Source organism: Larimichthys crocea, unplaced genomic scaffold (genome assembly GCF_000972845.2).
Source record: "Larimichthys crocea isolate SSNF unplaced genomic scaffold, L_crocea_2.0 scaffold677, whole genome shotgun sequence".
Taxonomy (NCBI): domain Eukaryota; kingdom Metazoa; phylum Chordata; class Actinopteri; family Sciaenidae; genus Larimichthys; species Larimichthys crocea.
In genome coordinates this window covers 1-16026 of record NW_020858925.1, presented here as the reverse complement: position 1 = coordinate 16026, position 16026 = coordinate 1, and the positions used below count along the sequence as shown (strand labels likewise).

Genomic DNA, 16026 nt, shown 5'->3' with positions numbered 1-16026 from the left:
GACCACATCTATAATGCATTATGGGCATTCATAGTTTGCATTAAGGTTTGCACATTGCATTAAAAGAACCGCACTAAGCTGGTTTAAGTCCTATTTTTTCAGATCAATCTCAATTTGTTAATCTTAATGATAAATTAAGCGTTTCCATGCACACCGAAGTTAGTCATGGAGTTCCACATGGTTCTGCGCTTAGACCACTTCTTTTCAGCATATATATGCTTCCTTTAGGCAACATTTTTAGGAATATCTCCATTAACTTTCACTGTTATGCCGATGGCACCCAAATATATTATATCGATCGAGCCTGATAAAACCAATCAGTTATCTTTATCACTTATCTTTGATCAGGACAAGTCCTTTAACATCACATGAAACAAATTTCAAGAACTGCCTTTTTTCACATGTAAAATTGCAAAAAACAGATGCATCCTGTCTCAACCAGATGCAGAAAAACTAGTCCATGCATTTGTTACTTATAGGCTGGATTATTGCAAATCCTTTTTATCAGATTCCTCCAACAAGACCCTTAAGACTGCTGTAAGTGTACCGACAGGACCGAGATCAGAGATCATATATCTCCCATTTTGGCTTCTTTGCATTGGCTACCTCTTAAATCAAGAATAAAATTTAAAATCCTACTCTTTACCTACAAAGCTCTTAATGGTCAGGCACCATCACATCTTGAAGAGCTCAGATTACTGATTACTCCAGTAGAACAGTGTACTCTCAAAATGCAGAGTTCCTTGTAGTTCCTATAGTCCTTTATCTTACGTTCCTAAAGTAGATTGAGAACCAGAGCTCTGTGTTTGAGAAGTCAAACAAAGTTGGTTCCCATTGTTGAAAGCAGCCTTGACAGTAAGACGTTACAAGACACCCACATACTTCAGCTTTAACTATCTCCTTTAAATTAATTTTTAATGGTTCACTGCAGTGAAGAGTCCAGAGTTAAAGTATCAGAGTGTTAGTATAGTTTACTAATAATAGTGTAGCATTGAGTGTTAGTGTGTTTACATGAACAGAGTTACTGTGTAATAATATTGTACTTTGTTTATACGAAGCTGTGTTCACATAGCAGGAACTCCAGTTTTTAAAGTTGCAATGAAATGAAAAACTTCCTATATAACCTTTTTCAAAGAAAACATTTTGACAGTAGGAAAAGCACGTGTAAATAAAATTGATAATGAATGAATTTCTTTAACTGTTTAAATTTCAGGGTCCACATGGTAACTCACTGTTACACTGTCATGGCTTACATTACACAGTTAAATAGAACATAGTCTTTGTTAATGGTATTAATCTATGCTTTTCCTATTATAACAAGTCATAATGTCTGCTGGAAAAAAAAGACATTTTAAAGATCCAGTTTGTAGCATTTAGTGGCATCTAGCGGTGAAGTTGCAACATGTAACCAACATTCTCAGGTAATGAAAATGCAACCATTGTTATGCTCTAATTAAAACATACTTGTGAATATTATATTAAATGTATGACATATTCTGCAAAAAAAAAACAAAAAAAAAACAACTCTTAAATCTTATGACCTGGACCATAAAATAACTTCCTTGAATTAAATATGACTGTCTATCCAAGTTTCTTCAAGACAGCAGAGCAGAGCTCCTTTGTACTGGTAAAGACCAGCTCTGTGTTACATTTCAGAGCAGTAGGACTGAAAAAAGACGGTTTAACAATCTTTAACAAAACAAATGAGCTAAACTAAAAAAGAAAAAATGGAAGTCAACATCCTCATGCAGGTTAAAAAATAAATAATTTCATTATGTTTATTTCCCAGATTACCCTAACTACTCCACCTCATTTACATCTTTTAGCATTATGGATTTAGTCTGAGGAACATATTTAATTTTTAGTGTGATCATTGTCATAGTTTCCTTTAATTCTTTTCTTTTTTTGCAGAATTTAATAAAGCTAAGGTCATGGCTATTAGTTTCATCATATAGATCAAATGTTTGAGTCCAGATGGCTTGCATGTCATTTAAATGTCCTCTGTCACGTCTTTGTGGTAACATGGCTACAGCATCCAAAAGACTGTGACCTTGGAAAGGAGTAGTGGAGCTAACTTGGGCCCCACTGAAAATAAAAGTGTTCCAAAAACCCCTTCTCTTGTCTTTATTGAGTGCTTTAGGTGTATAAACACATACAAACACACATTCACACACTGATAAACACACACATTAAACGCACACTAAATAATGTTTGTGCAAAGAAAATAAATGACAAAAATCAGACTCAATCAGTCTGCTAGATGAAGAGATGAACTACATTCAACTACAACAGCCTGTGATAGTGCAATATCTACACACACACATACGCACACACATGCACACTCACACAGACACACACACAGACATACACAGATCTCAGTGGCGATTTGGGCGTGGACCTCCTCGGCCTCTCTGTAGGATCTGATTCCATCTCTGCACAGAAAGACACAGACAGGAACTGAAGTTCACAAGCATTACCTGTAATTCTATAGACATACACCATGGTTCTACTGAGGTCAGTTGGTATGTTAATCTTGAGAATTTCAGCCACTTTAACCCACATCCATTGTGGACAGTAAACAACACTTGTTGGTACAAATCCCCTTGTCAAACCTTCCATTCTGGCACAACAAGGTACACTACTGCAAACTGCATCAATGGTATGAAATGGCTGCTGTCTGTGTGTGCATTAGGATGTAAATTGTACCTTGACCTTCCTGCCCATTTTGTCCTTCCACTTCTGAGCAATAGAGCTGTCAATCAGGAGCAACCTGCAACCACAAACACACAGTGAGGTTTATGGAGGGTTTCCCACAGTGTTTTATAGTCCCGACACGACTGCAGATCAGAGAGCAGGATGAAGTTAGTTTAGTTAGATAACCATCAACTGGACACATGGATTTACTGCATCACATTTCAAAGTCTGGGCTTATATCTAGCCAATTTCCTGGAGGAAACCATGATGTCAGTAACAGTACTTATAACTCCCGTTACTCATACCTGGATGTCTCCTCATTCTCATAGCCCATAATGAGGTAGTCCTCCCCAGGAGACAAAGAAGGACACAGGCAGGAGGATGAGTAATAGAGTGTCTGTGTCTCTTTATGAATATTGACCAGAGAAGACTTGAGCACCTCCTTCACCTCCACCACTGCTGTGGGCTCCAGACCGCGATTCCTCACCTCCTTCACTCTCGCCCTGATCACTGAAAAATAAAGTTATCAGCATACGTTGACACTGAACAGTCAGGATTTTGAAAACACTTGGTTTGAAGGATTAAAAAAATCAGTCAATATTTAAATTTGGCCTGGCCTGGTTACGGACCTCTGAATTGACACCACCATCGTTCTGGGACAAATCGATAAATACAACAATATCAAAATCATTGAACAAAACAATCACATCCATTTTTTTTCACTATAGCTATCGTATAGATTACTTGAAAGCTTTGTTCATTGAACCAGAAGTTTGTAGTTGTATTAAGTAAGTTGTGTTTCTTATATTCTGTTATTCTCTCCTTGGTGTTTAACAGCTGGTTTTAAGGACTGATGGTGTAATGCAAGTCTGCATGGAATGATGATGGAATGCTCCTATAGTGTCCAAAATAGAGTGGATTTTGGGTCAAAAGTATTGCAATTGTAGTCCACCTTGGTGACATTAGACCCACAAGGGCCCATACATGGGGCCAATAAAGAGGCAATAAAGAAATGCCATCACATCACTCTACACGACATCAAGGCTGAACTTCACAAAAAGACTCATTTTCATTTGACTTAGCACTGGACTTAACTGTTCTAGTTCAAATCTCTTGTGTTGTACATTTCTGTGGACTGTTGTAACTTTCTGTTTCAAGTTTTGCAGTTGTCCTCTTTGAAACTGGACTTGACATTTAAAATGTTTTCTGTAATTCTGCCATGAACAGAAAATGACACAGCCTCAGTCAGTGCTGCCAAGACCACTTAAAATGAGACCAAGTCATTACCAAAACCTTTGTATTGAGACTGAGCCAAGACAAGTAGAGACCAGAAGACCAGGCAAAACCTATTAAGGTAGCTGATCTGTAGCTAATTTTTTTTGCCAAATTTCTATGGGTGAGGCATGGTCCAGATTAAATCTTTATGGTTTATGTACACAAACCAGGTACAAATAGAAATGTTTTCTTAATGTTAATGAACTTAATGAACTTGTGAGAATGTGCAATAAAGTGCAAGGAGTAATTTGAATTATATAGCACCAAATCAAATCAACAGATGTTAGCTTATAACATTTTTTTACTCTTTATAGTGGTATTTATAGAGACCCATCATGAGAAAACACAAGTAACAGAGCAAAGAATTAACATATTGCACAAAGATATGAAGACAGTATGGCAAGTATGGCAGTAAACTGCTAAAGTCTTTCTGATCTTTTAGCCTTTATGTGTCTAATTTCATGTAAGTATCCTAACAGCTTCTGCATCAATTTCTTTCCTACCATTCTTTTTATAGAATGAGGAAAACAGGTAAAAATAAAAAGATTTGTTTATTTTGTACTTTGTCTCCCGAGTCGTGCATTTGGGTTCAAGCCATTGTTCCAGCTGTGACAGTACGAACTGGCCAGTATGAACACAGCCGACTCTGAGCACCTGACTGCAGTTGTTCTCTCTCAGGGCGCCCGCCTGAACCGGCAGGAGGAGCAGATGTCCTCTCTGCTTTGTGGAGTGAAGGAGCTGGCGGCCTGTCAGGAGGAGTTCAAAGCTGCCATGTCGACCCATGTGAATCTCTTGTCAGCCCAAGTACAAGAGACTCTCATTCCTTTCAAGAATTCCTCCTCTCCTGCCACAGAACCCACACCGTCTCCAGCGGCTGCTGGAGCATTGCCAGTTCTGGTTTCCCCTGCCTCTGCTCTTCCCTTGTCTGCACCAGAGAAGTTTTCTGGTGAGTCTGGAAAGTGCTGCGCGTTCATCATAGACTGTGAAATGCTTTATGAACATCTGCCATCAGCCTTCCCCACAGAACGGTCCAAGGTGGCGTTTATGGCTTCCCATCTCACCGGGAGAGCGAAGGCATGGGCGACGGCCGAGTAGTCTCAAGGTTCTTTGATCTGTGACTCCCTCAAGGATTTCATAGTCTCTGAGGGGGGTTTTCGATCCTATCTCGCCTGACCGAGACAAGGCATGCGCACTTAGTAACATCAGACAAGGTATGGATTCAGTGTGAGACTATGCCATCCGTTTTCGGACCCTAGCCATTGACAGTGGGTGGAATTCCATGGCACTTTATGATCATTTCTTTAAAGGACTCTCTGACCCGATTCAGGATTTGTTAGTGCCTCTTGAATTACCCACCACCCTAGACTCCTTGATAACCCTTGCCTCCTCCGGATCTTCAGCAGAAGACTCCTCCTGAGGCGGAGGAACCCATGCAGCTGGGACACACTAAACTGTCCACAGAGGAACGTTGTCGTCTCCAGGAAGGTCTGTGTTTCTATTGTGGTCAGCAGGGTCATCTCATTGCCATGTGTCCAGCAAAGAGGGCAGGTTCGTCAGACAGGAGGGTACTGGTGAGCCGTTTCTCTTCCTCTTAACCCCCTTCCCGAGCCTTAACAGAGCTTAAGGTAAAGCATCAGGACACCAGTTTCTCTCGGGGCACTCATCGACTCAGGGGCTAATGAGAGTCTCATGGACTGGGATTTTGCCCAAAACTTCATTTGAACACTGAACAATTATCCCAGCCATTAGAGGCCAGTGCTCTTAACTGCAGCTTGATTTTTCCAAATAACTCACAAGACTGAACCCGTCGAGGTCATTGTTGATGACCACCATGAACTCATGTTTTTTCATTTGTTTCATTCCACCCAGCACTCTCTCATTCTCGGCTTCCCCTGGTTAAAGAAACATAACCCACACATTGACTGGAGTACGGGGAAGGTTTTGAACTGGTCTCTGTTTATCTTGACACAGACTCTGAATCCCCTGACCTGACATCAGTTCCTCCATGTTACCATGATCTGGGGGAGGTTTTTAGCAAGAAAAAGGCTACTTCTCTTCCCCCGCACAGACCTTATGATTGCCCCATTCACCTGATTCCCAGGTCCCCTATACCTAGAGGTAGGCTATATTCTATCTCTGGTCCTGAAAGGGAGGCCATGAATGAATATATTGAATCCTCATTAAAGGCAGGTCTTATCAGCCCCTCCTCATCTCCAGCAGGGGCAGGGTTATTTTTTGTGGGGAAGAAGGACGGCAGTCTCAGACCTTGCATTGACTATGGGCCACTTAATGACATCACCACTAAGAATAGTTATCCCCTGCCACTCATGGCTTCAGCAAGCAAAATTTTTTACCAAGTTGGACCTTAGAAATGCTTATCACCTGGTTCGTATCCGAGAGGGGGATGAATATAAGACTGGATTTAAACACCCAGTGGTCATTATGAGTATCTGGTTATGCCATTTGGTTTGACCAACGCCCCCGCAGTGTTCCAGGCCATGATCAATGACGTTCTTAGAGACTTCCTGAACCACTTTGTCTATGTCTACTTGGATGACATTTTGATTTACTCCCCAGACTCTGACACTCATGTTGGTCATGTACGTCAGGTTCTTCAACGGCTGCTTGAGAACCAGTTGTATGTTAAAGCTGAAAAAACTGAGTTTCATGCCAACACTAGCTTTTCTTGGCTTCATCATAGCCCCTGGAAAGGTACAAATGGATCCGGCTAAAGTTAGTGCTGTGGCTCAGTGGCCGACACCTGATAGCCGCAAAAAGGTTCAGCAATTCCTGGGATTTGCTAACTTTTACAGGTGGTTTATCAGAAACTTCAGCACCATAACTGCACCTCTCCATGCCCTTACATCTCCACAGGCTCCATTTCTGTGGTCCCCTCAAGCTGAGGAAGCCTTCCAATAGCTCAAGACTCAAGACTTTATCACTGCCCCCATTCTCACTGTTCCTGATCCCAGCCGACAGTTCCATGGTGGAGGTGGATGCCTCCGAAGATGGGGCAGGAGCGGTCCTCTCCCAACGTGCCGAAAAGGACAACAAGCTCCACCCCTGCGCCTTCCTGTCTCAAAGGCTCACGCCAGCTGAGAGAAACTACGATGTGGGGAACCGTGAGTTGCTGGCGGTTAAAATGGCTCTAGAGGAATGGAGACATTGGCTAGAGGGGGCGCAGACCCCTTTTGTTGTTTGGACAGACCACAAAAACCTAGAGTACATTCGTAAAGCTAAAAGACTGAACTCTCACCAATCCAGGTGGACGCTGTTTTTTTTTTGTTTTTTTTTTAACCGTTTTAACTTTGTTCTGTCTTACAGGCTGGGGTCCCAGAACACGAAGGCTGATGCCTTGTCCCGCCTGTTTGACCCCGAGCCTACTGCCAATGAACCTGAGCCCATTCTACCACTGAACCGTGTGGTTGGACCAGTGACTTGGCAGATAGAATCCAAGGTGAAGCAAGCTAATAGTGAGAACCCAACACCTAGTGGTTGTCCGGTGAATCGCTTGCTTGTCCCTGTCACCATGCGTCCACAGGTGATCCATTGGGCCCACACCTCGCTGCTCACCTGATATCAAAAGAACTATGTACGCCATTTCCCAGAGGTTTTGGTGGCCCTCCATGGAGCGTGAGGTTTGGGAGTACGTGCAGGCATGCCCCATCTGCGCCTGCAACAAGACCTCCTCAGGAGCATGGATGGGGTTCCACAGTGGTGGATCGATTTTCTAAGATGACTCATTTCATTCCCTTGCCCAAATTATCTTCTCCCAAACAAACGGCAGAAGTTATGTTGACTCATGTGTTTCGCATCCATGGATTCCCTAAGGACATCGTGTCTGACCGAGGGCCTCAGTTCATCTCTAGATTCTGGAAGGAGTTCTGTAAACTCATTGGAGCCACTGTCAGCCTTACCTCTGGGTACCACCCAGAATCTAACGGCCAGAAAGATAGAACGTCTCAACCAGGAGTTGGAGACATGCCTTCGGTGTCTGGTATCACAGAACCCAGCTTCCTGGAGCGAGAATCCCTCCCCACCTCAGCTACAGGTATGTCACCATTCCATTGTGTGTTTGGTTACCAGCCCCCTGTTTTTTCGGAGATGGAAAAGGAGATCACAGTCCCTTCAGCCCACGCCATGGCCCACGCGTTGCCACCGCATCTGGGCAGCTGCCCGCAAGGTCCTCCTTCGCAGCGTGGACCGCATGAAGAGGGCTGCTAAACGGAGGCGCTGACCTGCTCCGGTGTACCAGCCTGGCCAGAAGGTCTGGCTCTCCACACGGGACTTGCCTCTCCACGTCACCTCCAGGAAATGGCTCCGCAATTTGTTGGTCCATTTCCAGTGTAAGCACCATTTATTGTTGATCCATGTTAATTCATCCAGACAAGAAAAGGGTTTAATGTGCTTTGAGTTTTGGGCCGCCGGTATTTGGGCTTATGCGGCTTCCGTAGGAAGCAGGAAGTACAAACGTATTGAAAGTGTTCTTTTTCAATAAAGAAATGGCGGAGCAACATTGTCGTTTTACCATGACATCGCGTCACGCGTCTGTGTCCGCGGCCAGCCAGAGTTATGTGCAAAAACAGTCTCCTGTCATTTGTTAGAGTGGTTATAGACAAAGAAATGAAGAGCAACAAGAAGAACATGTAAGATAGCCACTACATCCGGTATCAAAGGTCATTTGCCCCTCCTCTGTTCATCTGTGTCTGCCTCGGTCCCTGAGAGTCCACCCAACCTTTCACGTCAGCCAGGTCAAACCGGTTAAAGAGAGCCCCATGGTCCCCACAGCTAACCCCCCTCCACCTCCCCAGATGGAGGCCCAGTCTAGTCAGTAAAGAAATTTCTTGCTGTGCGCAACAGGGGTCGTGGCAGGCAATTCCTGGTGGACTGGGAGGGCTACGGTCCTGAGGTACGTTCCTGGGTCCCTGCTAGCTTCATTGTGGATCCTGACCTCATCTCAGACTTTTACAGCAGTCACCCTCAGACACCTGGTCCGTCAGGAGCTGTCCCTAGAAGGAGGGGTACTGTCATGACTAACAAAGCTCACCATGTTTGGGTTGTCTTGTGTCAATGTTGTCTTGTCATTTCCTGTTTTATTTTGAAAGGTAACTCTCCTCGTTTCAGGTCACTTGCCCTTCCTCATGTGTCACCGGTCTGATTGTCTTCCCCGCCCTGATTGTTTCCACCTGTTCCCCATTACCCTGTGTATATATTGTCTGCGTCTCCCTTTGTCTGTTGCCAGTTCATCTTGTCCTTTGTGCCAGTGAACCAGCGCCTTTCCATAGCCTCTTCTAAGTCCTTGTCTCGTGCTCGTGTATTATCAGGTTTTGTATTTTGCTTTGATACTTTGTCTAGCCTTTGTATTTCATAGTTTTCTTTTTTCCCTCGTAAAAGTGGTTTTTCGTTTGTGATCTTTTTCCTTGATTTTGTTAATAGGTTTTCCCTCTCGAGTGTTTTTTGTTTTCTTAGAGTGTTTAGTGTTTTCCTCCCAGTGAGTGATTTTCTGTTGAACTTTGATAATAAAAGATTTGTTTATTTTGTACTTTGTCTCCCGAGTCGTGCATTTGGGTTCAAGCCATTGTTCCAGCTGTGACAGTTAATGGTAATGTGGAATGCGTATATAGCCGCTGCCTCTGTGGGGATTGCATATTGAAAATACTAGATGCGGCTGTTTTAAAGCACTTTGTCCAAGGGTCGTGCATTTTGGCCATTAGTCTTGCTGATGTCAGAAGAAGGTTTTGTCTTTGACACCAATTTGTCAGGCCATTTACTTTCTTCAGATCTACCTCTTCATTGTGTTCAATGACCAGGCCCACCACAGCTGTGTTGTCAATAAACTTTGTAGGATGCATATTTATAGCATGCTAGATAGTTCTGGTAACCCATTGTTTCTGGTTGTGGAATGGTTGTTTGTTGCAACTGTTGCTTCAACTGGTCAAAACCCACATCTGCTCAATCCTACCCTCTTCCTCTGCCTACAGGCCAAACAGGGCCACAGATAATGTCATTTCCTTGGCAACACACACAGAGCTTACCCACTTGGACAAAAGGGAATACATACATGAGAATGCTTTTCATTAATTACAGCTCTGCATTCAACACAATAATTCCCTCAGAACTTGTCTCGAAGGTCATTGATCTTGGACTGCAAACCTCCACTTGCAGTTGGATATGTGACTTCCTGACGGGTAGGTCCCAGGTGGTTAGAATTCGCAACCACACACCCTACACACTGACCCTTAACACAGGCGCACCACAAGGCTGCGTGCTCAGCCCCCTCCTGTACTTCCTGTTCACCTATGACTGTGCCAAGCACAGCTCCAATGTCACCTTTAAGTTTGATAATGACACATCCTTAGCTTCATCACAGACATGAGGCAGCCAAACCGCTGACACTAAACAGCTGGCAGAACAACAATTTCTCACCAAACATCAGCAAAACTAAAGAGATAATCGTGGACCTTCAGAAGACAGCAGGGCTACGGAGATAAAGGGTTAGCAGTTTCAGAAGTTCTAAGTGTGCACATTGCTGAGGACCTCTCCTGGATACTTCACATGGACACAATTGTCAAGAAAGCTGAGCAAATCTTTTTTCTAAGAAGATTAAAGAAGGCTGGCATGAATGCCAGTACCCTCACAAACTTCTACGAGTGCACCATGGAGAGCTTGCTGATGGGCTGCATCACCGTGAAACACTGCTCCTGAGACTCCTTTGCTTTGGGGATTTTCCTGGTTGGCACTGTACAATCCTTATATTGACTGGACTTTGGAGGGTAGAACTCCCACTGTCACACATCTTGTCTTCAGTCTGCCTTTTCACCTACAGAGGGCACCACTGTGCCATTGGTCAGAAACCTGAATCCCCTGATTTATCTGCTATGGCAGCTGAGTATCATGATCTTGGTGAGAATACAGCAAAGATCGAGCATTAGCCTTACCTCCTTGCAGATCGTATGTTTGTGCCATTGATCTTCGTCCCAGTTCTGCTCTCCCCTCTTGGCTGCAGGGAAGCATTTGTTCGTCATCGTGTCTAGGGGTGACCTTCTTCTTTGTGGTTAAAAACAATAAATCCTTACGCCCCTGCATAATTTTTCATGGCCTGAAGATCTTAATGAAGAACAAGTATGCTCTTCCATTAATCCAGAGTGCCACCATTTTCCCAATCTTTTGGACCTTTGAAGCTGAAAAGGCATTCCATTAAATTTATAGTCTTCCAGCCTGATCCCTCTCATCAGTTCAGGAAAGATGTGGAGGTGAAACCATCTGACACTAGAGGGTAGGAGCAATGCCTTGACTTGAAACTTTTGTTTTCAATGACCAGACCAATGAAGTGCTACTCCAGTCCTGAGACTATCGTTTTCTCCTCAGTAGTTGTGGCTGCAGTTTCTTGGAAAATCAAAAAAGTGGTTGCTGTTTCTCTTGCCATCCTGGTGTGACCCCGCAGGTTGATTTTGGTGACAACTGGACAACGTGGATGTGCTTGAGAATAATCCTCTGGTTTGCGTTTGCATTTTGGGTCTGCTCATGTTCAACGTAACGTAACGGAGACGGGAACACCAGTATATTGGTTAGCAGAATACTTGGCAGAAAAAGCTCAGTGTGTCCGTTTCCTCAGTTGTTTGATCTCTTCATATTTTTCTCAGTGTTTTTTTTTATGTTAAGCGGAATTTCATGATTGTCTATGATATTCAGTTTCAGTTTATTTTGAATATGTGTGAATAACACAACAAAGTAAACTGAACTGACATGATTGTTCAATATGATCTCAAAAATACAGTTAATATTAAATAAATACATGTAGAGAGCATACATTTGGACAAAAGGAAAGGTTCATGCTGATATTTCCGTAGGAATGGGAACACCTGACCATTACTGAGGATTTAATGTATATATTAAAATGTTATTATATGATCACATACAACGATTAACAATATAACAACCGATGAATTCTCAAGTGTAATTAAACCCACAAAACACCTTTTTCAGATGAAAACCATTGTATACAGGTATTTAGTAGTGTTGTTCATCAATTCAGGTCCAAATCTTGACAATTTATTCTTAGTCCATTTTTAGTTCTTCATGCTTACTCTCAATTCTCAATTTTCATATATTTTAATACCTTTTTGTTATTTATTTTGTTATCTTATTCATATCACTCCAATTTTCATTACATTGTATTTCATTTCTTTAGCATATTTTCATCCTTTGTATTGTGCTAGCACTCTTATGCTGAGCTAACCTGTTTTTCTGGTCCAACACAGGTTGACCTTGTGTTAACCTACATATGACAAATAAAACTGAAATGTGATCTTTAAGTTTCATGCAAGTATTGGTATTACACATATTGTGTTATAAATGCATAGCTACTTCCTATGCTGATTGAAACATGGTTATTGAATTTCAGTTTTGCTATTGGCTGATTATGGAGGCAGGTAACATATGGTGAAAGCTTTTGTCTTAAGAAACTAACAAAACTATCAAAGTCAAAACTATAGTGGACTCTCTGCTTGTTCTGAGTGGACAGAGTCATACACTATATAGTCATAAGGCCACAACCCCTATAGTTATTGTCCTGCATTGGTGGGGCAGCTACTATACTCAACAGTGGCAGAGTGTAAGAGTTAAATACAATGATTTTCTGTCTCATATTTGTAAAAACTGGAATAAGTCCCAAGTGACTCACCGTAGTTGTAATTGTTCTTCTGGTAGGTGTTCAAATTCATTTTTACTGTCTTACATCTACAGCGATCTACAGACACATAAACACATGCACGCACATATACACAAACACAAGCACACAAACACAAAAGACATAACATGTGCATTAGTAAACTTTAGAGTTCTTGGTAGGTGGATTGTGTTTTACCTTTGGACAAAGCAACACCAGGTGTTTCCATGAGATGTTACCTAAGCTAAGCTAACAGACTATTGGTTTTAGCACAGACACTGAGAGTGATCTTCTCTAACTCTCAGCATGTGAGCAATTCCCAAAATGTTGAATTATTCCTGAACCTTTAGTCCTCTAAAGGAGGACTTTGAAGGAGGAGGAGCCTCAACTGGAACAGGTAAACAGTAATAGGTTACCTCCATTTGGTCCTCTGCAGTGGAGATTGCTGGAGTCCATTGGAAAGTCTGGACTGGATTCTAAGGAGGATCAAATCCAGAATAGCTTTAGTGAATTGGTTTAACCGGTTTCTAGATTGGTTGTGTTCAGATGCTCATCAGCATGTTAGTGAGAAATACATAGTTACTAGAAGCTGACTTCACTGACTGGCTGTGTTGTGGAGATTAGAACAGCCCAAAAGACTTCTACATGTTGGTGGAATTTCAAAAATAACTTCATGAATTATAATTTGTATTCATGTTGAATGATAAAATGAAATATGTTCAATAATGTCTATATCTGTGTTATAATTGTTTACATGTGGTGGCATAATGTTTAGCAGGCAGTGGGAGTACAAAGAAGACAAACTCTCAACAGAGATGTTCTTTATTAGGACATAATAAATAGCCAGTAGTAGGTAATTTTGGGTGACCAAGTCAGAGGGGCAAGGGGTGTACACCCAGCAACAGCCACTGGAGAATGGGTAAAACCCCAACTATGACACTGGTTATAAAAATAGGATGCTTGGCATTAAACCTTCAGATGCGGCACTTTTTTACTGTTGCAATAAGTATTTTTGTTACAATTTTGCAGTTTAGCTTTCGTGAGTTGTGACTTTAAGTCTCAGACGCCACACAGAAAAGTAATTACAGTTTAGGCAAAGCGAAGGTAAAGGGTCAGTCTCACCTGTGTTACACTTGGCTGGGTCCTGGTAGTATGGGTCTACACACACAAAGAGAGGTACTGGTCAGAGTAAGAATAGAAAGAAAAACATTCCCTTGTTTTTTGAGTTTATGCAAAAGGAAAATAAGAAATGATGATTTAGCTATTGATATATATGTCTCATGTAAGGCGCACACTATATGTTATCCACCGCGCTTATTATTGTTGAGTGTGCCTGAAAGAGCACACTCTTTAAAATCTCTCGGGCTTATTCTTCCACTTATTTTTCCATTTCTTCCGTGGTTTCTTCGGTTCGCTACTCCCAGAGTTTTAAACACAGGAGCTGCTCCTGTGTCTAAATAAACATGTTAAAAATGACTATTTGAGGTGTGCTTTTTGAATACAGACCCCCGGCAACAGCCCACTCGTCAGTCTCAAAATTTCTGCAGGAATTTTCTAGTACTGAATTTTCTGAGCAGTGTCAGTAATAATGTATGGGGGCGACGGGGCCAGAGTCAGGCACACTCACAATTTCTTTAGAAATTTTTCTATTTGAGTGTGTGTGCAAGGTGCACACTATATGTTATTCACCGCGCTTATTGAGTGTGCCTGAAAGCGCACACTATATGTTATCCACTGCGCTTATTCTTCTTTTTGAGTGTGCCTGAAAGCGCATTAGTACAGACCAAATTATGACCAAATTAAAATTATCTTTTTACTTGTAAGAAAAGATAAAATAATCTCTTCTTTACAGTAAACTCTCAATACGTTTGTGTTCTATTAGGGGCTTTCCGCAAGCAGCTGATCTGACATTACTTTCAGCTTGAATGTATGAGCTACTGACAAATTCAATAAAAACCAATTTAAGAATGATGCTCAATTTCTTACCCTTTATGTGAGAGTCACGGCGCTCCACGGGATTAAAAACGGGCGAGGTGGCGGCTTGTCCGAGTCGCTGCGCTCCTTTGTTTTTTAAGCATAGCCCTGGTGCGGCACCACCCTCGGAGGGAAAATTGTGTCACGAAGGGATTCCTCCCGCACGGTGCGGGGCGTTCCCGAACCCGACTTATCACCCCGTGCAGACTCTCGCGCGGAAGTTGTCGGTGGATTGGTTTAAAGATTTGCAACACCCTTGATACTTCCACAGGGATTCACTGACAGTTTGCGTTGAAGTTGCAAATTTGCAACATCGTGGAATTCATATGGGTCTCTGTGTTTATATGGTATCATTTACAGTACAGTCAGGGCCCTGACGCGAATACCACATTGCGCTGTGTGTAGGGGTGTTGCTGTTGCTATGTGGGGCATTCGCCAAAGAATACGGCGATTTCATTTTTTCTGTCAAACCGATGCGAGTCCGTCACGGCCAATTTGCTCCGATTTTAACTCGCTGGCACGGATACATCGTTAACATCCCTAGTGGCCTAATGTTAATTAGGAATTATTAAACATGTACTATGCATAGCCATATTACCACAAGTAGCTTGTATTTTGGTTATAGTGTGGCTAATGGTTAATTGCTAGGGCGTTGACGTGCTAGCAATTAACAATTAGTCACATACATTTGATTTGGCTGCTAATGTTAGCAGTTAGCAGTCTTACAGCTTACTGCGCTAAATGTGCTAGTGCTCTGCTTGTCTTGTCGGCATTTTCACAGAAAATTTCAATGAGTCCAAAACTGCTCATAATGGCCACAATGGGTTCTGCAAACTGTTGTTCAGTTGGAACGCCAGTTGAAATCCTGACTGAGATGAAGAGAGGGTAAAAATGGCTCGAGACCAGCCTCTCGGAAAAGGACGGGCTCTCTGGCCAAACCGTCAATTACCAATCATTGAAACCGACATAAACGGGGACATCGCGTGCCCTTTCCTGATCGTTTTTTACATAGTTATTTTGCCTGTCGGATAAAGAAGGAAATGTGTCCTTACAGAGCAAGACGAGAAGAAACGTTTCTTCTGCCTTCCTTAAGAAAATGTCCCTCCTTTTTTTCACCATGGGCAGTGAATGGGGCTGTGAGGGGGTGGTAACCGATCATTAAGCCTTTGGGAGCCAAAACTATAAAAAAGGGAACAAGCTACAACAGGGTTATCGCTGCGACTAAATCGAATTTCATAATTTGAGGGGATAATCATGTCTGTAGCTGGGCCATTTTGAGGGCCCGGGTAGTCGAAAATACGTTTTATTTTTCTACGGGCACTCGTAACGACTCCCCGAGCTTGTCGCTCTGCTGCGTTATTGAGGTGTCGTCGGCACGTCGCACTATAGCGCGGTGATACAAACATATATAGTGT

The 16026-nt window shown here is 42.5% G+C and overlaps 1 protein-coding gene across 1 annotated transcript; it reads right to left on the bottom strand.

Annotated features, from left to right (window-relative positions):
- Positions 1-2108: 2108 nt before the first annotated feature.
- Positions 2109-13795, bottom strand: LOC104939977 (secreted frizzled-related protein 3; the record flags this gene model as incomplete). Its single annotated transcript, XM_010756529.3, has 6 exons — positions 2109-2432; positions 2707-2770; positions 3000-3204; positions 12653-12718; positions 13054-13113; positions 13760-13795. Coding segments are annotated over 6 exons (488 nt in total), but the record flags the coding sequence as incomplete, so codon positions are not given.
- Between the last annotated feature and the right edge of the window lie 2231 nt (positions 13796-16026).